At 42.7% G+C, this 22,971-nt stretch overlaps 1 protein-coding gene across 4 annotated transcripts in view; it reads right to left on the reverse strand.

The window, feature by feature from the left end:
- Positions 1 to 1,114: 1,114 nt before the first annotated feature.
- TCF20 (transcription factor 20) overlaps positions 1,115 to 22,971 on the reverse strand; it is a 211,144-nt gene continuing 189,287 nt past the window's right edge. For 3 of the 4 annotated variants that reach the window (XM_075124218.1, XM_075124219.1, XM_075124217.1), the window contains exons 4-6: positions 14,669 to 14,718; positions 10,513 to 10,640; positions 1,115 to 2,418 (exon numbers count right to left, since the gene is read on the reverse strand). In XM_075124218.1, the coding sequence (XP_074980319.1) occupies positions 10,557 to 10,640; positions 14,669 to 14,718 (134 nt within the window). In that variant the 3' untranslated portion in view covers positions 1,115 to 2,418; positions 10,513 to 10,556. The remainder of the gene's footprint in view (positions 2,419 to 10,512; positions 10,641 to 14,668; positions 14,719 to 22,971) is intronic. The other variant, XM_075124220.1, reaches the window with a different exon arrangement.

The raw sequence follows: 22,971 nt of genomic DNA on the forward strand, positions 1-22,971 counted from the left end.
ACCCTTCCCCTCCTGGCTGCCCTTGAGCCCCACATTCAGCAGCCAGAAAAGAAGCACCAGTGTCACCCTCAGAAGTTTCATCACACTCCTGTCTGCTGACCTACTACTGCTCAGCAAATTCATCAGAAATATAATGCATGGAATCCATGTAACACAATGTTTTGGGATACGTAGAGTAGAACAGACACTAGAGAACGCCAATTTCACTTGATTTGAAAGAAAGCATTTACTCAGTCACACTACGTGGAAAATGATTTTGTTCTGACTACACAGGCAGTTGAAGTTTTTTCAGTACTGGTTACAGACGTCACAAACATTTCCTAGAATAGCAGAAGCTTGACTTCAGTGCCTATTACTGGATAAGGGGTAAGTTGAGGACTTTTATAATGCCCCATTTTTCCAAATACATATCAAAGACAGTAACTTCTATAAATTAATTACTATCAACAGAGCTGGACTTATCCCTTACGCACCCCAGGCACAGCATCTTCAGCGCCCCCCCACAGCTAACCTTAGTGTTGCACACAGTTTTAGAGCGGTAAGACGTCCCGAACTGGAAATCTGGCCCTGACTGTCAAGTGTCTCCATTTTTTCCCAAATAGAGCTAAAATAGAAGTATTATAATTAAGCTAAAATTTAATTTTATGCTGAATGTTCCATAATGCAAGCAGCAAAACAGGCACCTACAACATCATTTTTTAAAAGGATTTTCTCCCTCCTCAACCCCATTTTAGATCCAAAGTCATGCTGACCAGCTCCCACTACCACAGCACCCTGTGCACCACAGTGTGTGAAGTCATCAGAGCACGGTACCATCCTATGGGTGAAGAAAAGATCAGGCAGGTAGTGTAATACTACTGCACATAAACTGTGAGTTCAGGGAGTCAAGTGATCCTACTGGCTAGCTATGCCTAGTCACCATATAAATCCTAATAATAAAAACTTCACTGTCTCCCTCCTCCTTGGCCAGTCCAGATGGTTAAGGAAATCTCATTAGCGAAGGAAAGACACGAAGATGACAGAAGGCAAACAACCCAAAATGTGGCAGCTGAATGTTAGCATGTCTCCCCATCCCTTTCAACAAACCAAGTTACATTCACAAAACAAAAGGAAACAAGGTTAAAATGAAGTTTATTAGTTTTTTGTTTTGTTTTTTAAGCTTTTTTTTTTATATAAAACTGTTTGTGAAACAGCTATTTTATTCCCATGGCAGAGTGACCCCTGAAAGATGCACTAACCCCTTCTTAAGGCCTTAACAAGAGAAAATTTGTTTGTTTTTTAAACTCAAATGTTTAAAAATTACACAATTTACAAAAAAATAACCATATGGTATAGGCTATTAAATTGACATTCTCCCTTCCGTCGGTAAAAACAACAAAACCTAGAAACAACCCACCCACACACTAAAGAAGGGTTAACTGAACTTTCCTGGACAATTTAAACACACATTGATTCCATCAACATTCAGACTTCCTGTTCAACTTCCCACCCTGGCAGACAAACCAACATCCTCCTCTAGCCTGCTTTCAAAAGAGACGGCAGCTTCTTGGAATGATTTAGGGGTGTTCATCATTACCATGAATGGCAGAAACACCCTCCCCACACCCACCATTCGGTGCAGACATCTATGGGGGTGGGGGGGGTGTATTTGTCTAGCAGCAGCTACCTTTTACTTCACAAGTCGCATGACCTAGGAGTCAGATGTTTTCAAGCTTCTATTGTTAATCAAAATAAATAGTGTTTCTTGAAAAGAAAATATTGTAAACTCGCTCCCCACACATACACATATGAACAACTCATTGCCTGCAGCCATCCAATCCCCCTTTCTATCCCACAGACGGTTCTGTAATGAAAGAGGATTTTAAAAAAAATTTTCTTTAAGTCTTGAGCTCTTCTTCCGGAAGCTGGGGGGAAGAGGAGGGAGACAAATCTGGTTAGTGGAATGCAAATTCCACTCCCTTTTCAACAAAAGAGGGATAGTTCAGGAGCCTCATTTGGATTCTGGACTTAATGTTTACTGTAGTTAGAAGAAATTGTGAATTTATCTGTGTTTTTAATATTGAATCAAATGCATAAAAAGGGATAGTGCACCTTTCATTTAAAACAAAGTCTTCCAAGACTAAAAAATAGATCTTTATATATATATATATATTTTATCCCTCCCTCTTTAATTCCCCCCACCTGTTTCCTCTTTTTTCCCTCCCCTCCCCATTGTCACTATGGAGTTTGTGTCCATGGAAACAGCTGGTTCAGACTCCTTGGTCATATTCTGTGATGTCATCAGTCTTGAGTGTGATGTAAGAATTTATGAAGGAAGTGCTGGCATTGGCAGGCACATCAAGAGGGGGCATGGCTGCACAGTGGGAGAGATTTCATTCAGTCATGAATGTCCACTGCTTTTTATCTCAACAGCCTAACCTGCAAAACAAAGTGAACACAGCAATATTAGTATACTTAGGGTTACCCTTGTAACAGCCACCAGGACTTCACAGCAGCTTACCCAACAACCTGTCAGAGCAGTAATGCCAAGAGCTAAGTTCACAGAAGCATGATCGTGGTTATTTCTTTACAACACATTTTATGTGGTGAAAGGTATCGGATTAACAAGCCCTGGAGACTGTAATCTATTTAGCTACTGAAGGGGTACAGCATGGGCAGCCGCAAGAGCATACGTTTTCCCTACCATCACCAAGCCACAGACCTTATAACACAGAACCACTTCCTGCAGTGAGAAGATCATTAATCCTTAGTCTGTTTGCTGGAAACTAGCAACAAAGGGGCCCAATTAGGATCAGTTATGATGGTGGATCTGTGATGTGACACCTGCCCACTAGGAACTGGACTGAGACTCCAACACATTTCATACAGACAGATCACCAACCAGCCATCAGATAGTAACAACTTCCAACCAATACCAATCTGGGACTGTAATGGAACTGATGACTGAGTTAACAGGTTCCATATCCAGTTATTAATTGCCTGAAGTGACCAGTCCTCACTAGAGGGAGGATGAGCCACATTTTGTGTATAGTTTACATTTCCTTATGCTGTTTTCTTGTAGTAGGTTGCAGACTGCAGGGTTACGTAAGATTAGTGTAAGGAACAGACTTGGCATGTCTTCAGGCAAAACTTCAAACTCTGGAATGGCCAGTCCTTCTCTAGGATGTTTAGTATTTCAATTGTACAGATCAAGAAATCCCATGAGGAAAGATACAGAACTCCGGGAGTTTAAGTATTGTTGAGACTGAGGTAGCTCAAAACAGGAGTCGAATTCTCCACAATTAAAGCCACACTTCCTGTTAATTTTTCTAGGAAACACCTCGCTCTCCCTTAACAAGTTGCCACTGCTAAGAAAACTTAAAAGATTTAAATATCGTATTCCTTCCTGAGACCCAAGATTAAGTTATTCTGCAAGAATAGTCCTTTGCTGTAGCTCACGTAACACTCGTATATCCTTTCATAAATGAGCTCAAGTCAAAAACAAAAACCACAATTTATGCTGAACGTATGTACTGCAGTTAATAGCATTACGGGTGCATGCACAAAACACACCTACTACTGGCAGTTAGAATTCCAGAACGCCCTGCTGGCTGTGCTATGAAAAGATAAGCTACTCTGGGTATCAGCACACAAAGTAGATCCCATCCCAGCAAGCATACTACTTTACTGCTAAAATTTTCACATGCAGCAATACAAGGCTAAGAGCAAACAAAAAGACATGAGGCAAGTATGTAAAAAATAAACTACTATAAAGAGGTGATATCATTGAAGGAGAGAGGGAAATTCCTAGAAGTAACAGCTCAGGCAGCTAATACTTGTTGGTATTCATTATTGTGCAACTGTAAGCCCTTATTGAAGGAGTAGCAAGTCCATGCTGCTGCCTCTGGCTTCTGTACAACTGTGGCTTGCCCATGCTTGGAAGCAATCCAGCGCATTAGGCACTGACTCAGGGAAGGAACAGGCTCACCATATATAAAGACACCCCCTGTTCCTGGAAAAAATCCAGAGCACCAGGCACACTCACCCACAGTCACTCGTATCTGGAATTGATACAAATGTTCTAGGGGCAAATTGGCTCAGGAAGAGAGGAGCAGCAAACAGACACACAACCCACTGCCATTCCTGAACTTGATCCAGAGCACTAGAGTGCAGGCCCCTTTTTCCCTTACTGGGATCAGAATGAAAGCAGCCAAAAACAAAGAAAAAAAACTCCAACCACACCAACAGCCAATCCTTCTATTTTAGCAGACAACTTTACAGCCATTTCCACCAAAAGCAGCAAAGGGACACACATCTGTCCCACTGTGGGAAGATAGTTTCCCTAAACTACCATGCATATCACAGTTATTCAAACTTACAAGAATAGCTTTGATTGGAGGGGAGGGAGTGCAGGGCCAAATTAGAGGAAAGGATCCTTAAGACATTCTCTACTGAAAAAGGGTGGGGAGAGACACCAGTATCTCCAAATTAGAAGTATCTGGGAGAAGAGAAGAGGTGGGGAGAATGCAACACCCAGCTTCAGGCACAGCATTCATATACTCGTGGTTTTATCCCCCTTTCCTCTCTCCTGGGGGATTCTCAAATCCTTGTCATCGTTTTGAGGACGCCTTAACTCATACTACTCCATACTTTCACACTAGGCTTTTTATTCAGAGCTTATGGGCCAGATCCGTGGCTCCTTGTCTGGCCTCTACGCACCCCTCCTCCCGTGCAAAGTGGCCCTAAAAATGGCCCAACAAAGCTGCTGGAAATTCTAGCGATGGAGGAGAATCCTCAGCAGGCATAATCAGCTCTGCAACACCCCGCTTTTCTCCCCCCTCCCATGCTCGCATAAGGGAGCATCTTGGGGGTGGGAGGGAACGCGCTGAGGGAGCATCTAGCTCCAGTGACACCTGGTCAGTAGAACAGCTCTAGCAGGCAGTTACAAGCAAGCCGAGGTTTGAGGAGCACGGAAGCCGCTTTTACTTCTGCTAAGGGCTAAACTGGCTCCAAGGGCTGAAGGAGCAAAAAGATGCTTTAAATCACCTCCCTCTTTTCCTTGGGGTCCTGTGCCTAGCACTGGCCAACCAGATTTGGTAGCCATATACAAGCCCTACTATATGGGTTAAAAGTAGAAGTTATTTAATAATTTTCACTAAGCTGTACAGGAGGGGGCTTGCATCATCAGGCTCTAGCCTTGTACCCTCCAGTTAGAGCTTCCTTGGCCTGAGAGGCAGGAATCTCAACTTACACCAAAACAGGAATAGCAGCAATGTACTATAAACCTTCCACTTCCCAAAACAAATACCCAACGTGGAGAGACTATTTATTGCCATTCCTCCAACAAAAATACCCATGAGGGTGGAAGAACTAACAAGCTCCAGAGAAGACAGTAGTGGGTAACAAGACCATGACCCACACATATATAAATGAGCGTACTGTGAGATGTAGACTAGGCCGCTTGGAGAGTCCCTGAAACCAGGCAACTAGCAAAGGCTGCAGCCCTATAACCAGAGTTCTGACCTGCACTGCATTATGCACTATCTTCTACATTAGATCTACTTCAGGCTCTCTGGCCCAATGCACTGCCTATCAGGTGGTAGTTTGCAGGACAGGGGCTGCTGGCTGGTAGTGGAAGCAGCTGCTTCTCAAGCTGCAGCTCTGGACTCCCTGTTCCTCTACTCCCAGAAGCAAAGAGGCCTATGAGGGAAGGAGGGAAGCTGCCCATGAGTCATCTGCAGTAGTCAGACAGGAGAGGCTGCTGCTGGGCTTACACAGGAGGGGGAGGAAAAATGAGCAAAAACAGCCCTGCAGCTTAAGAGCCTGATGTGGTCCCTGTTCCCCCCTGTGAATAATGTCTAGGGCTAGGCTCCTTCCCAAAATCTAACACTGGCTCTTCCTGAGCAGCTTCAGTCTTTAGCTCACTGGCCTCTCTATACTCCTTGGAGGGAAGGGGTACGGGGGGGAGGGGGAGGGGAGAAAGAGAATCACCACCAACAGCAGCCCCTTGGGAGGGACAGAGGAGGATGGCAAATCAGCAGTGTGTGTGAATGGGCATGATTGGAATATGGGAGGCTACATACATTTGGGGGCCTCATTAATTGTATGGGGATGTTGCAAGAATTAATTTGGGAGCAGTCTGGGCAGGGATCACTCAGGCCCTCACCCTGGTGCCCCATGAAAAGCCTATGTAGAGAGCCCATTCCTGAATCCACCAGAAGCCTGGAAAGGGACCCCACATATACCTGACCCTAAAAGTGGAACACTTTTGTTTTGTTGTATGTCATACCACAAGCAACAGATACTTCTTGTTTATGGTGTGACATTCAACAAAACACCAGTGTCATTTGTCACACACTGTGGTAGCGTATTTTTCACATTGGCAGGTTGGATGGTTGAGAGGCATGCCCACAACTTCCCATGGGGAGCAGAAGAATGTTGGGGGAGGGGAGAGGTAGAGGCAGAGTTGGAAAGGGAAAGAAGTTGTTAAAAGAACCGTTTTCCCCCTCTCTCTCACTCTAATCTTCCCCCTCACCTAACAGCGCTTGTCAAAAGCAAGGGCAAATGCCCTGGATTCACTGTTTCCTTATTGGAGGAACTTCTAGAAGGAGGGGAGGAACAAAATACAATGATTATTATTAATAATAATACTTTGAGCACCATAGCTGTACAAAGCACTTTATAAAGCTAAGACGACAGGTATCTGTCTCGTGGAACTTAAAACGGATCAAGCATAAAACTCAAAGTAGACTGCCCTGTGAGAGGGGATTAACATTGGAAAACTATGCCGTGACTTTCCTCTAAGAACACACAAGTCAAGCAACTTGAAATTGAAAAACCCACATGAAAAAAATTAAGGGCACATTAATGTTCACTGACTCCTTAAGTCTTATAAAACAAAGATCTAACAGTTATCAGGGTGGATAAAAATAATTTAAAAATCATTAAGAACAATTTTTTTTATTTAAATTAAATACAGGTTTGTTTTTTAAAATTAAACTTGAAACTCACAACCTATATTAAGGCCTGGAACCAGACTTTGCCGTACTGCTAAACAACTTTTGAGAGCAGGAGCCACGTCTGCAGGTGTAAAGAATATCTTCCTCATTTCAGTTTATTCAACTAGTTCAATTCAATTACTAATTAATTCAAAGTTAAGAAATCAAGTCAGAATTGAAAAAGTAGGAAATACTGTCTTCCTCTTCCAATCTATGAATAAGAACTAGGTGTGAGAGGATAAGATCTCCTAGTTCTAAAATCTTTAATGGCATAGTGACCAGAAACAATCAGTTCAATCTACTTTCTATAGACAACACTTCCCTTTAATAAATGTGACAGTTTTACTTCTAAAACATGTTTTAATAAACTTTTAGATGAACTTTTTTTCCTTAAGTATCAAGCACATTTAAGGTGGTTCTATTTAATACATGTAAAATGCTGTTTTAATTGCATTTTAATTTCCATGCAAATAGAGCTTAATACAAATAACAAGTAAAAATTAATAAATAAGAAATGCATCAATCAATCATTTTCTATCATAAAATGTAAAAATTAAGAATTTCAATAAATGCAAGTTAAGCTATATAACCGCTTAAATAAGTGTGTATAGATACAGTGTATCCACCTGGTTAGGAAAAAGAAGGACCAATTTTAATGTAAAGGTTATATAGTTGCAAATCAGCATGTTTTAATGGTTACCAGCCAGTGAGAATCAACCTCTCTTTAGCAAAACAACTAAAAAGTACAAATGCAAAACAAAATTAAAATCTATTCTTTTAACCAAGATTTCCTGGTTTATGATTTAAAATATGATTAAAATCAGTAATTTAAATGGCTTTTATTTAAACAGTCCACCCTGATTATCATAAAGAAGCCAGCTCCATGTCTGCTCAAGTTTACAGAGCTGTAAAAGACGCTAGCAATACACTCTGCTAGACCATTATCCAATTATTTCTCAACCACACCATCATTTACACTTTATGGAAAACAAAAATAAAGTTGAATTAGAAAAATCTTGATGAGCTTTACTATTTAGGAAAAATGGACAATAAATATTAATGGTTAATTTTGTCTAAATAGCTATTTTTCTTTAATGAAAGTCTCAGAATGTAAGAGTACTAAAAATCAAAGAAGAACTGAGCTAAACCAAGCCAACAGCCACATCACAGTCCTAATACCAAATACTAGCCGTTTTCTGCTGTTGCACATATAAAATAAAAAACAATTTATTAAGTCTCACTTCCTTCATATAAAATACCACAAAAAACACTTTGTAGTCACTTGACTAGAGAAATAAGGAAGGTTTTAAGGCAAGACTTAACAGGAAGCGGCTGGGAAGAGAAGCGAGTCAAGAAGGGGGAAACAGCTTTAGTTAGATAAGGCAGCAGAAGTAAAAAAGAGCAACTCTCATCTGCAGAATCGGGGAAAACGAACAGAGGCAAGCAAGACCAGGTAATGCAAACGAGCAACGGAATGAGGTCAAGTGCCAACTCGAGGGTGACTGGGGACACCTGCTCCAACAGGACTCAGATTGCAAACTCATTTCATTTATGGCTTGTCTTCACATACAGCGCTACAGTGGCACAACTGCTAGCACTTTAGCAAAGAGGCTCCTACACCGAGAGGTAGGACCCTACTAAATTTACGGCCATGAAAAATGTATCACGGACCATGAAATCTGGTCTCCCTCTGTGAAATCTGGTCTTTTATGTGCTTTTACCCTATATTATACAGGGGGAGACCAGTGTTTCTCAAATTGGGGGTCCTGACCAAAAGGAAGTTGCAGGGGGGAGGGGTGTCGCAAAGTTATTTGTGGTGGGGAGGGGGGGTGTCACGGTATTGCCACCCTTACTTCTGTGCTGCCTTCAGAGCTGGGCAGCCAGAGAGCGGAAGCTGTTGGCTGGGGTCCCAGCTCTGAAGGCAACGCCCCACAGCAGTAGCACAGAAGTAAGGGTGGCAATACCATGCCATGTCACCCTTCCTTCTGCGCTCTGCCTTCAGAGCTGGGTGGCTGGAGAGAGGCAGCTGCTGACTGAGTGCCCAGCTCTGAAGGCAGCAGGGCAAAAATAAGGGTGACAACACCATACCATGTCATCTTTATTTCTGTGCTGCTGGTGGCAGCAGCTCTGCCTTCAGAGCTGGGCTCCCAGCCAGCAGCTGCCGCTCTCCGGCCGCCCAGCTCTGAAGGCAGCGCCACCACCAGCAGCAGTGCAGAAGTAAGGGTAACAGTACCACAACCCCCCATACAATAACCTTGTGACCCCCCCCAGCTCCTTTTTGGGTCAGGACCCCTACAGTTACAATATTGTGAAATTTCAAGTTTTAAATATCTGAAATAATGAAATTTACTATTTTAAAAATCCTTTGACTGTGAAATAGACCAAAATGGACCGTGAATTTCATAGGGCACTACCGATAGGAGAGCTTCTCCCACCAGCGCAGTTAATCCACATCCCCGAGACAATAGCTATAATTGGCAGGAGAAGCTCTCCCGTCAACACAGTGCTGGTTTACATGGGGGGTTAGGTTGGTATAACTACATCACTCAGGAGTGTGGATTTTTCACACCCCGAGCGACATAGTTATATCGATAAAGGTCTGTGGTACAGATCTGGCCTTAGGTCACCAACTGCCATCAGATAGCAATGACTTTTGATTTTGGGTGTTCTGCATATTTATAGTGATCTGCAAGCTAACTAGATAACTAAATGGATATTCTGCAGAGCCAGGGTATGAGGAGATGCATTTTTCAATAGCTTTGCATTTTGGTAACCAACAATAGTAAGGAAGTAAATACAAGGATAAACGTTAGAGTCATGAGATTATGGCCACACAGATACAACTCTACCTACTTCAGCTCCAGTCTGGTTGGACAGGCAGGAGAAAGGGCTTTGGGGTGGGTGGGGGGAGGGAGGGAGAGTGTAACAGGCCCCTAGTAAGAATCACCACTTGCACCAATTTGGGTAGAGGTATCCTGCATCCTAAAAGTGAGAGGCCTGCACGACTATAATCACTGCACAATTATAATCATCTTGAAATATCAATGCAATTAAATTCTGACCTGGTAACATCCATGTTACAAAACTGCAAGGACAATAAGACTAGTTTATTCCAAAGTACTAAGTTTAAGAAGGTGGCAATCCTACATCTAAGTGAGGTGGTAGGGTTGTTTTTTGGTTTGTTTGTTGGTTTTTGGAAGTTCACTATTTAGGTTCCATAAAATTAAGGAAAAATTTCTGCCAGATTCTGATGCACATGGAAGAGAAAAGTACGAATGGACGTTTCTGGTACTGAATATGGGAGTTGGATGAAATCCAGCAACAGTAGAGGAGGTCAGTTATTAAGCTTTGCCCTTCACCTGTAAACAGAGGGAATTGCTAAAGAAATACAAAAATGAAACTGCTAGCCTGAACAAAATGGAGGGACAAAAATCAAAGCAATCCCAATCTCTGCATGTGTACAAACTGCCCCAACTTCTCCCACAGAAGTGAAGAGAGGGCATGGGGGGAACTGGAAGTCCTCCCCCCAACTCACCTGTGCTTGCTTTTATTTCCATTCCCAGGAGCACACTTCCCCCCTCACCCCCGCTCCGACTGCTCTGTGCTGAGACTGCCTTTCACCATCTTGTTCTGCAAGGAGGGAAGAGAGCAAGGAAGGAGGGGCTGATGAATGAAACCAGAAGGAGGAGGAACAGGGAGGTATGAGCAAGAGACAGGGGAGGGAAAGAGAGGCACACAGAGAATGAAAGAGAGAAAGAAAAGTCAGTACACTGGAATGAGTTATTCAGATTTTCAGACAGGATTTTCCCCATGACAAGAGTTGTCATTAAGCAAGAGTGGAGAGTTTGGTATTAAATTTTAAAAAATATATACAGAATTTCACAAGAAAAAGCAAAACTTCTCAATAAAACCCTTTAAAGGTGACTTGCAAAGGATTTCTTAAACATTGGGCATTTGCCCTTTTACGGTCTATACAAGAGGCTTGAAAGTTCTCTTCCCCAACACTGTTACTCAACCCTAAAAATATAAGGAATGTTGAGCATGGCCATCCCTGGCTCTGCTGGAGCACCTACTGGATGGGTCAGAGGATTTATAAAGTTAGCTCTCAAACCTCAGTTAAAGAGATGGTGTGTCTGGTGTTAATTAGCTACTGAGGTTACATAGGCATTAACAAAAAGCAAAGAGCTTTAAACAGTCTAACTAAAAGTCCCTTCCTCTCTCAATTACTCAACTTTCACCCTTCTGGCTCTCTCAAAGTCACAGTTTAACTTTTTCTCCAGTGAGTCATTTTAACACAGTGGTTCTCAGCCTTTTCCACATCAAGACCCCTTTTTCCATATCAGAATCACCCCTCAACCATCTCTCGCTAGCCTCCCCACCCTCCCATTTACAATATTGGAAGGGTAAGGTGGTCATGACCCCCAGGCTGAGAAACCATGTATTTCTTCCCAGGAAGATTTGGAGCAAACTAATGCTGATCAGTGTTGGAGCAAACTAATGCTGATCAGTGAAGCATTCAGCAAGGGCAGAGCCACATTCAAGCAAGGAAAATCCTTCCATTCTCTCTTGAGCTCAAACAAGTGACTCAAAACTGTACCATGAACGAACTTCAGTGTGAAAGAGAAGCTGCAGATGACGAATGCCAATTTCTTCCCATAAAATAGGCAAAAGATCTGTACTGGGCTTAATGTTAGTAAATGTCACACTTTCACAACCTCATCACGTACCTGTTTCAGTTCCACTGCCATCCCCTGTCCCTTCAAAGCTTACCAGGGAACTGAACTGTGTTCATATAGCTTATAAAACAGACTGCATTCTAGTCACAAGGCAGCTGTGTTTTAATGTTTTCCTATCAAAGTTTGGGGACCATCATTGCAAATACTAATACAGTAACTCCTCACTTAACGTTGTAATTATGTTCCTGAAAAATGCGATTTTAAGCGAAACGATATTAAGCGAATCCAATTTTCCCATAAGAATTAATGTAAATAGGGGGGTTAGGTTCCAGGGAACTTTTTTTCACCAGACAAAAAAAAAGTACACACATATATATACACATACACAGTATAAGTTTTAAACAAACAATTTAATACTGTACACAGCAATGATGATTGTGAAGCTTGGTTGAGGTGGTGGAGTCAGAGGGTGGGATATTTCCCAGGGAATGCATTACTGCTAAATGATGAACTAGAACTTGTCTGAGCCCTCAAGGGTTAACACTTTGTTAATGTAGCTTCATACTCTACAAGGCAGCACGAATGGAGGGAGGGGAGACAGCATGGCAGGCAGAGACAGAGACACACACCCTGTGTGTGAGAGAGAGATGCACATTGCCCCTTTAAGTACACTGAACCACTCTAAGTAGACTGTCTTTTTAAGTAGACCAGGAAGTTGAGACAGCAGCTGCTGCCAGCATGCTCCCTCTGTCCTAAGCCCTGTCGTTTCCCCACCCTGCTCATGGAGATGTGGGGAGGGGGACACCCTGATATTAGCTTCCTTCTTCCGTCCCTACCCCCCACACCACCACCCTGCACCGCCCAGCAAGCAGGAGGCTCCCGGGAGCAGCTTCAAGGCAGAGGGCAGGAGCAGCACATGGCAGTGGGGGGAGGGACAGCTGAACTGCCCGGCAATTCATAGCCTGCTGGGTGGCTGCCATGCACAGGGAACTTAGGGGAGCTGATATGGGAGTTGCCGGTCCACCCTGGTTTTAAGCCCCCACCAGCGAGCTCCAACAGGCTGCTCTTTCTGCAAGCAGTGGACAAAGCAGGCAGCTGCCAAACAACGTTATAAGGGAGCATTGCACAACTTCAAACAAGCATGTTTTCTAATTGATCAGCAACGTAACAACAAAACATCGTTAACCGGGACGACTTTAAGTGAGAAGTTACTGTACAGCACTTCCAACTCAACCTATCTGCAAGAACTGAATGCTGGAAAACTTTAGAAGTTTATTTTATTTTAATTTTTTTAACCCTATAACACAGGGGTTCTCAACTTCATTGCACTGCAACCCCCTTCTGACAACAAAAATTACTACCTGACCCCAGGAGGGGGGACTGAAGCCTGAGCCCACTTGAGCCCTGCCACCCCAGTTCAGAGGGCGGGGAGGGGGAGGACACACAACAAGACAAAGCCCAAGCCCCACCGCCCCAGGTGGGGAGGCCAAAACCCAAGGGCTTCAGCACCAGGCAGGGGCTTGGTAACCTGAACCCTGCCACCAAGGGGCTTTGGCTTTGGCCCAGGCTCCGGGTGGTGGGCTCGGGCTTTGGCTTCGGCCCTGGGTGGTGGAAGTTGGGCTTCAGGCCTAGGCCCCAGCAAGTCCGAGACAGCCCTGGTGACCCCATTAAAATGGGGGTCATAACCCCCTTTTGGGTCCCAAACCATAGTTTGAGAATGGCTGCTATAATATGTCTTGTCAGTGGACAGCAAAACCAGGAAATCCTTGTGTTACAGATCCTTCACAATCACACTAGACAACTGTCAGGAAAAGACCACACCAGTTTCATCCAGCTGTTGGGGCAGTTCACACCTTTCAGTTACTGTTTCAGGTTGCCTGTAGATTCAGGCAGGCACTAGTGCATTGCTTTATGCTTGTTCCACATTTCTGAGGTTCTCTCTGCAACCATGAGGACTACAATTTTTTTTTTTTTTTAAATGAAAGGATGAGAAAAAGGGAGGCTGATCACTGCTTACAAATTGAGAACCAATGTCCTAGAGTCTTCCAGGCTAGACAGGATTTGAATTTCTAACGTAAAAAACAAACCACCACTATTTTTTAAGAAGTGTGGAGGTAAATACATAAAAATAGCTTGTTGTGGTAAAACCACTTGCTCAGTATACTTTTCTCCTTTACACAGATTTTCTTTCAGAACTACCTTGTAAAAATACCAGAAGCCACCAGATGTCAGTCTAATCCAAGGCACAGCAGAAGAGAGCTGCTGACAAGTACCTGAATGGAGTAACTGAAACCTGAATTCTCTGAAGCATTCTTGCAAGTGCTAAGGAGCAGAATCCCCCTCTCCCAAAATCTAAATTACAAGTGGTGCTGTCTATACTCTCATACAATTTAAATAGATTTCTATTAGCCACTAGAAACGCCATTCCTCCTGACATTTTCGATCTCCTAGTTATACAGGCGGATGCTTCAGTAACTTGTACTGAGGATGTGAGGGAAGTAGAAGCAGCTGAGTAACTGTACTCAACCTGGTAACTGCTGAACTATGACAAGCTGCTTCTATTTCTGGCAAGTCCTTGCTTCCAACAGCTGAGTGAATTTTTTTCCATGAGATGTTTTTCCTTCCTTCTTGCATTCCTGGTAAATCCCAGAAAGAACCTTCACCAAAAAGTTGCAGTACAGAACTCAAAAAGTAGTAGTGTATTGATTGTACCATAAAAGATAGGGAATTAGGCTGGGTTTCATATAGTCTCTCTGAAGGTCCAGACAGCAAATAGCAAAGACATACAGTAGGCTTCACATATCTTCTTAAGCAATCTGTATTCTTCTAGGTAGAAACTCATCCCCAAAAATGCATTCCCCATAGAACAACCCACCCACACGGCTTCATCTAAAAGCATCTCCTCCCTCTCAAACACGTTATCTGGGTATAAATTACTTCATTAAAACAAATGTAGACAGAGCCCAGTGGAGGATAGCACTGAATGGACCTAGCAGGGAAGAGGTTTCCTCTTACCTTGTGCTTGGGGCACCTCACTGAGAAATTCTCTTCGTTTAGTAAACAATCTAGAGGAGAAGACAGACAGCAATTTGATTATTTTATTTATAAAAGTATACCTTGCATAATGTGTGTACACTCATCATACCTTTCAGATAGATGTATTCAGAGATCTCTTCTAGAATTACTAGAAGGGTTTTTTTTGGAGGAAAGGGGTTTCAGGAATATTTTAGTAAATTAAGTTATCAAGAGACCTGAGTGATATTGTCCTTACTGCAATCAATATGCCATGCCCAAATTTCCCCAAATGCCTCATTGCTGAGTAATGAGTAAAAGTCAGAGCAAACCCACAAATCTCTCCTGGCTTCATGGATTCTAACCCTTAGAAATACAAAGACAGGAAAGACCAGATACACTCATCTCATCTTAGCATATTATCCCTGCTGTATGTTTCAGAGGAAAGGGACTTCCCCTCATGTTTATCACAAAGTACCTGCAATATCAGGGGCAGAAAAAAGTTGGTGTGTGTCTTGTGACTTATTTCCAACCCCAAATCTAGTGATCAAGTTTTGTTCATTGACACCATGCTTGATATACCACAGGGTCATTCATATTGCTCTTGGATCTGCTTCCACACTCTGTAAATGTGAAGCTTCACTAATCTAGGAAACAGTTTAATGACTTCACATTTTTTAAGGACACTAGAACAGATCAAGTTTGTTTTTAAAAGTGACTTTAGCATTGTTAACAGGTGCTACATTAACAGCTCCTGGAACTGTAAGTGCTATATCCATAGAAGAGGGTGCACTAAAGCCAACAAGGCAGTGCAAACTTTGGCGCTCCAGCCTTCTACTTAGGGATTTCCAAGAGCCCCACATTTCCATTTCACAATCAAATCTTGAAGCAGCAGTGCCCTCTCCATCGGGGGTTCAGCTGCATCTGCTAGGTATTGTCATCTATGGTGCTACCCCACTCTTGGTCAAACTTTTGACATCACCTCCAAATACCTGATGTTACTCAGCCAGCATCTCATTATTTCTGGTGGATCATCAGTGTAAAAATTCAGCAAGGCATTTATGACCACATGTCCTCTCCAGTGTCCCCAGATTGCCAGCATGTATCGCAGTGGTTAATAAAATTTGCTAATTAAAAAACTTTTTAAAGTATGTAGCATAACTACGGCTCTCTGCTGTTCCAATCTGCTAGATGAGCTTAAACAGACAGCACCTAGGGCTCCAGGGCAACGCTTTCTAGACACCCAAGCAGAGTTTGCTTTGCTGGTAAGAAATGCTTCTCAGTTTCAAGATCAATGCCTCTGGCCTGAGTCAAAAGGAAGTAGCATGCAATAGGCTTCATTACTTCAGAGATTTAAAAAAAGAGAGAGAATAAAAACCCTTATCCCTGCGCTAAGGGCAATAATTTCAAATTCAAATTTCAATTTCAAAACTATAGGAAAGACTGTCTCATTATAAAGATAGGAATTTTGCACAATGAGACTGTACCATGAATTATCTTTGTACAACACTGTAACCATCAGAACAAACCCAAAAATAATGAAAAGAGAAGATGTTTTCTCCTTCTAGCGAATTCAGCACTGGTGACAGATGAATCCTCCATTCATCCCCCAGATGGGAAGGGCACATGTGGAGGGGGGCAGTATAAGCTTCCACACACTGTTTTCTGTCAAGACACCTCATGCCCTGGATCTGGACCACGTGTGGGGGTGAGAAAAGCTCAATATCTATTATTCATTCTTTGTCTTTTTTTTTACCATAAATGTTAACATTGGAGCCAATTAATGCCAACTGTGGTAATTAGTGTTAAAGGTTAGGGATGCTGATCTCCACACTGGAATGGGAGAGACACCCTGAGCTCATTTCACAACAGCCACTGACTATTCATAAGATGGAAAAAACTTTTGCTTACTACCAACTTGGCCTGGGTTTTAACTGGTGACCTAAGGTAACACATTTAATTTCCCAGTCAAGTAAACTTTAAAAATCAGCTCCAAGAGGTAATTTTAGATAGCAAGACAACAATACATCAAGCTATGATCAGTTCAAGGAGGAAGATGAAAAGGCAGCCATGCACCTTGTTTGAGGAGGTTTTCCTGCATGGAAGAGTCAGGAAAAATGTACAACAAAGGATAATTTTAACAAGCAATTATGCTTATATCTCCTTGTACTTTGTCTCTCTCTCTGGTTTGTTACCCTTCACAAAGAATATTTGCAAGCAAAGAGGACTTTTGTCCCTTAAGAGTTCATCATTTGCTAGTTATTCTGTTTATAGAGTACATATCCTTTGTTTGTGATATCACATAATATGGATGCTGTGGAGACAACTGTGATGTAACAATCAGGATTTGACTCCAGGTGGGAAAGAAAAAAAAATAGAGGGAGTGGATGCGAAATCTCAAGAAACAAGAATCCTGTTTCCATGGAGATGTCTCTAGGACTAAGTTATCTCAGACGTCAGTGATTCTTTATAAATCTGAATAGATGAAAGCTAAACACAGATGAAACGTTAACAATAGCCATTTCCATATTATTATTATTACCATAGTGAAAAGCACCATAAAGTCACATCACAACGAACAGTAAACACAACACAACACACAGGAGTCACGGGCAAGCAATCTTCCTCCACACGTCCTTACACAGCCTCGTGAAACATGCCATTCCACATATCACCCAGTCAGCCACATCGTTGAATCACACTCACCACAGGTGCCCCCTGACCATGGCATTCGGCACCAGTCCCTGCAAAACTTGCTCCCATTCTTCCTCCACTCACCCAAACCACATGTCCCACAAACTCAAGTTTCCTTTTACCATCTTATTGATATCAGATATCACTTCAGTTATGCTGTACATCTGGGTGATTACCTCCTTCTTAGTAGTGTGCAATGTATAGCTAACATGCAGCAATTGCCTGTAGCATTTCACTTTGAAGGCAGAGAGTGTCGATGTTCTGTTTCTGTAGCATCCACATCTACCATGCATAAAGCAAGATGCTGAAGACGAGACTGCAGCAACTTCATTTTATACTTCATAGTAATACCTTTGCTTCTCTAAATGTGGCTGAGTGTCGTTAGAGCAGTAGCCACGAGTCCAATTCTATGTCGATTTGGCTTTCCTTGTAGTCATGCCACCCCAATATTTGAAGTGTTCAACATGCTCCAATGCCTCCTCAGATTTGGGTAGAAATTTCTTTGCCTTTTCAACAGACTTAGATTTCCCCATTGTCTTTGTCCTATCTTCATACAGAAATTATTTAAGTGGCACTGTTTAATTTTGATTTGGAGAGCTAGAGTTCAGCTCTCTTGCACACAAGGATGTCTTATTTTGATAAGGATTATTTTGTATGTAAGGAGATCAAGCACAAGATTGAGTTAGGATATATAAAAGCATTCATACGTACAGGCTGGAGCAGGTTTATTAACCATGTGCCTTCCTCAAGAGCCAATCAGAAACAGTGGTGCAAAACGTGGTTTATTCAGGACCAGGCTAGTGATCTAGGACTGAAAACTGATCTTCAGTGCAGAAGCACAGAGCACTAACTGTTCCTAAAGGGACATCCCCCAGCAAATTGATCCCCTGTTGAGCTATAAGGACCAGAAATAAAAATAATAGTCATCCAGTATATTAGTACAAAGTCTTATGATTAGCATTCAATTCCTGTTTTTGTTGCTTATTGATAATGGACTCGGACACTAAAAGGAGGAAGGTAGCTGTGCTACACTTGTTCTTCTCTGTAGTTCAAATACCAAAATTTAATCTGCTACTAAAATACTTATAAACGATGGGAAGTATTTAGTTTAAAAATCAAACATGCTTGTTACCAAAAATATTCCTAGAATTGTTTTTTAAAAACACAAATAATGCAGAGGGGAGACAGATCAGATGAGGAGCTGGGTGAGAAATTGGGGCTGGCTGGCAAAGAGACTTGGACTAGGAGCCAGTGGGGGCTGGGGATGATGATTGGAAACCAGAGAGAGGGAAAGAAACATATCAATTGAGGAACCAGAAGGGGAGGAACTGGGACTGGCTAGCTGAGGAGAATGGAACTGGTAAAAGGAACCAGGGATGGAGAAGATACAGGACTGGGACAGGGACTAGCTGGAGGAGATGGAGCAGAAATAATCACTTGTGGGGAAATGGGCAGAAGACTCTATATCCAGTAAAGCACACTTGCCTACAGAGCCTGGAATGGAATCCAAGACTCCAGAGTCTCACCATTCCTCTTCTGTTACAAATATCTATGAAACCCATTTGCAAGGTATCTCATCCCCCTCTAGTACAGGTCCACAGAGAGTATGACAATTTACCACTACTCTCAGTTACCCCGTTAGCTCAAAGAGAAAGTATGTGTGTGGTGGATCTAGATTTCAATCCTGCTAACAACATATGGGTGTCACTATGATGCCACATGATGGAATTTTGGTTTTTTCAAGATCTAGGAAGTTACACATAAAACTATGTTAAAAGAACATGAAGTATTTAAAAATTTTAGGAAATGCCAGCAGTAAGGCTGCCAAATTTGGCCTTCTTGTGCATATGCGTTATGTGACAGTCTTTAAATTACATGATGAAATTTTTTCCACAGAACCCATGTTCATTCAGTGCACAGCACAGCACAGCTTCTGTGATGAATCAGGGTTGTGTAGTGGAGGAGACTGTTTATAGGATCCCTCCTTCATGTTGCAGAAGCTGGAAGGTGTGCAGGGAAAGAGGCAGAGGATAGCAGGAAGAAAGATGATGGACTCATGGTTAGGTCAGCTGAATGCTGCCCTGGAAAACTGAATTCTATACCTGCCTCCGCCACAGAATTTTCTTATGTGATGCTGGGCAAGTCACTTAACCCAGACTTTTCACGCATGATCAAGTAATTGAGCATTCCTCATTTTCCAAGTGCGCAGCTTGAGATACTGGGCTCTGATCTGAAGAACGGGTGAGAACCCACAGCTGCAACTGATGTCAATGCAAGCTATGCTTTGAACACATGAAGTGTCATAAAATGCTGAGTACCCTGAAACATAATGTCCTAGGCATCTCAAATTGGGCACCCAAAATTAGTGGACATTTTTTACCTTAATCTCTCTGTGCCTTAGTTCCCCATCTGTAAAATGGGGATAACACTCCACATCTCACAGGGGTGATATGAACATAAATTCATTAGCATTTGTGGAACACTCACGCTACAGTGATGAGCACCACAGAAAAACCCAAGAGAAAATTAATAATTCTGTCTGCAGAGCAGAGTTTGACTAGTGTACAGTCAATAAGGCCTAGAGTCACACACTGAACAATGAGAAAACATAATATTGAATAAAAAGAAAAGGAGTACTTGTGGCACCTTAGAGACTAACCAATTTATTTGAGCATAAGCTTTCGTGAGCTACAGCTCACTTCATCGGATGCATACTGTGGAAAATACAGAAGATGTTTTTATATACACAGACCATGGAAAAATGGGTGTTCATCACTACAAAAGGTTTTCTTCCCCCCACCCCACTCTCCTGCTGGTAATAGCTTATCTAAAGTGATCACTCTCCTTACAATGTGTATGATAATCAAGGTGGGCCATTTCCAGCACAAATCCAGGGTTTAACAAGAACGTCTGAGGAACAGTCGGGGGGGGGGGGGGGGGGAAGAGAATAAACAAGGGGAAATAGATTACTTTTTATAATGAATCAACCATTCCCAGTCTCTATTCAAGCCTAAGTTAATTGTATCCAATTTGCAAATTAATTCCAATTCAGCAATCTCTCTTTGGAGTCTGTTTCTGAAGTTTTTCTGTTGTAATATTGCAACTTTCATGTCTGTAATCACGTGACCAGAGAGATTGAAGTGTTCTCCGACTGGTTTATGAATGTTATAATTCTTGACATCTGATTTGTGTCCATTTATTCTTTTACATAGAGACTGTCCAGTCTGACCAATATACAAGGCAAAGGGGCATTGCTGGCACATGATGGCATATATCACATTGGCAGATGTGCAGGTGAACGAGCCTCTGATAGTGTGGCTGATGTTATTAGGCCCTGTGATGGTGTCCCCCGAATAGATATGTGGGCACAATTGGCAACGGGCTTTGTTGCAAGGATAGGTTCCTGGGGTAGTGGTTCTGTTGTGTGGTTGCTGGTGAGTATTCACTTCAGGTTGGGGGGCTGTCTGTAGGCAAGGACTGGCCCGTCTCCCAAGATTTGTGAGAGTGTTGGGTCGTCCTTCAGGATAGGTTGTAGATCCTTGATAATGCGTTGGAGGGGTTTTAGTTGGGATCTGAGGGTGATAGCTAGTGGCGTTCTGTTATTTTCTTTGTTAGGCCTGTAGTAGGTGACTTCTGGGAACTCTTCTGGCTCCATCAATCTGTTTCTTCACTTCCGCAGGTGGGTATTGTAGTTGTAAGAATGCTTGATAGAGATCTTGTAGGTGTTTGTCTCTGTCTGAGGGGTTGGAGCAAATGCGGTTGTATCGCAGAGCTTGGCTGTAGATAATGGATCATGTGGTGTGATCAGGGTGAAAGCTGGAGGCATGTAGGTAGGAATATTGGTCAGTAGGTTTCCGGTATAGGGTGGTGTTTATGTGACCATCGTTTATTAGCACTGAGGTGTCCAGGAAGTGGATCTCTTGTGTGGACTGGACCAGGCTGAGGTTGATGGTGGGATGGAAATTGTTAAAATCATGGTGGAATTCCTCAAGGGCTTCTTTTCCATGGGTCCAGATGATGAAGATGTCATCAATATAACGCAAGTAGAGTAGGGGCGTTAGGGGACGAGAGCTGAGGAAGCGTTGTTCTAAGTCAGCCATAAAAATGTTGGTATACTGTGGGGCCATGCAGGTACCCATAGCAGTGCCGCTGATCTGAAGGTATACATTGTCCCCAAATGTAAAATAGTTATGGGTGAGGACAAAGTCACAAAGTTCAGCCACCAGGTTAGCCGTGACATTATCGGGGATAGTGTTCTTGATGGCTTGTAGTCCATCTTTGTGTGGAATGTTGGTGTAGAGGGCTTCTACATCCATAGTGGCCAGGATGGTGTTATCAGGAAGATCACCGATGGATTGTAGTTTCCTCAGGAAGTCAGTGGTGTCTCGAAGGTAGCTGGGAGTGCTGGTAGCGTAGGGCCTGCGGAGGGAGTCTACATAGCCAGACAATCCTGCTGTTAGGGTGCCAATGCCTGAGATGATGGGGCGCCCAGGATTTCCAGGTTTATGGATCTTGGGTAGTAGATAGAATATTCCAAGTCAGGATTCCAGGGGTGTGTCTGTGCGGATTTGATCTTGTGCTTTTTCAGGGAGTTTCTTGAGCAAATGCTGTAGTTTCTTTTGGTAACTCTCAGTGGGATCAGAGGGTAATGGCTTGTAGAAAGTGGTGTTGGAGAGCTGCCAAGCAGCCTCTTGTTCATATTCCGACCTATTCATGACGACAACAGCACCTCCTTTGTCAGCCTTTTTGATTATGATGTCAGAGTGGTTTCTGAGGCTGTGGATGGCATTGTGTTCTGCACGGCTGAGGTTGTGGGGCAAGTGATGCTGCTTTTCCACAATTTCAGCCCATGCACATCGGCGGAAGCACTCTATGTAGAAGTCAGGTCTGCTGTCTTGACCTTCAGGAGGAGTCCACCTAGAATCCTTCTTTTTGTATGTGTGTATAAAAACATCTTCTGTATTTTCCACAGTATGCATCCGATGAAGTGAGCTGTAGCTCATGAAAGCTTACGCTCAAATAAATTGGTTAGTCTCTAAGATGCCACAAGTCCTCCTTTTCTTTTTGCGAATACAGATTAACACGGCTGTTACTCTGAAACCTGTCATAATATTGAATAGCTACTCATTAAATGAGCACCATAAATTCTGTGCACTGAATAAGGTAGGGGTCCTGTGAAAAAAACAGTATGATCTCGAAAATAAATATTGTATCATAATGCATATGCACAAAGGAGCTGCATTATGATTGCACAGGCAACTTTACTTCAGGCATTTCCTGACTGCTTGACTCTGTAATCTTAATAAAGTCCTTTTAACATAGTTTTTTGGTGTGTAATTTTAAAGTGTGTGTCAAGGCCTCATCTACTGTGTAGCATAACTGGATCAAATTCAATGTCAAACAACCCTGAATTCCACGGCAATTTTAATTCTGTATTATTATTTAGCATTTACATTGTGGTAGCACGTAGAGGACCAATAGGTTGGGGCCCTATTGTGCTAGGTGCTGTACAGTCATACACAGGAAGATATGAAGTTCAGGAAATTCACCTCTTCCCCTGCAACGAAATATCCTGTATAGGTTTGGCAAGCTGGTCAATCAATCAGTAAAAT

The sequence above is a fragment of the Caretta caretta genome, chromosome 1, assembly GCF_965140235.1.
Source record: "Caretta caretta isolate rCarCar2 chromosome 1, rCarCar1.hap1, whole genome shotgun sequence".
NCBI lineage: Eukaryota > Metazoa > Chordata > Testudines > Cheloniidae > Caretta > Caretta caretta.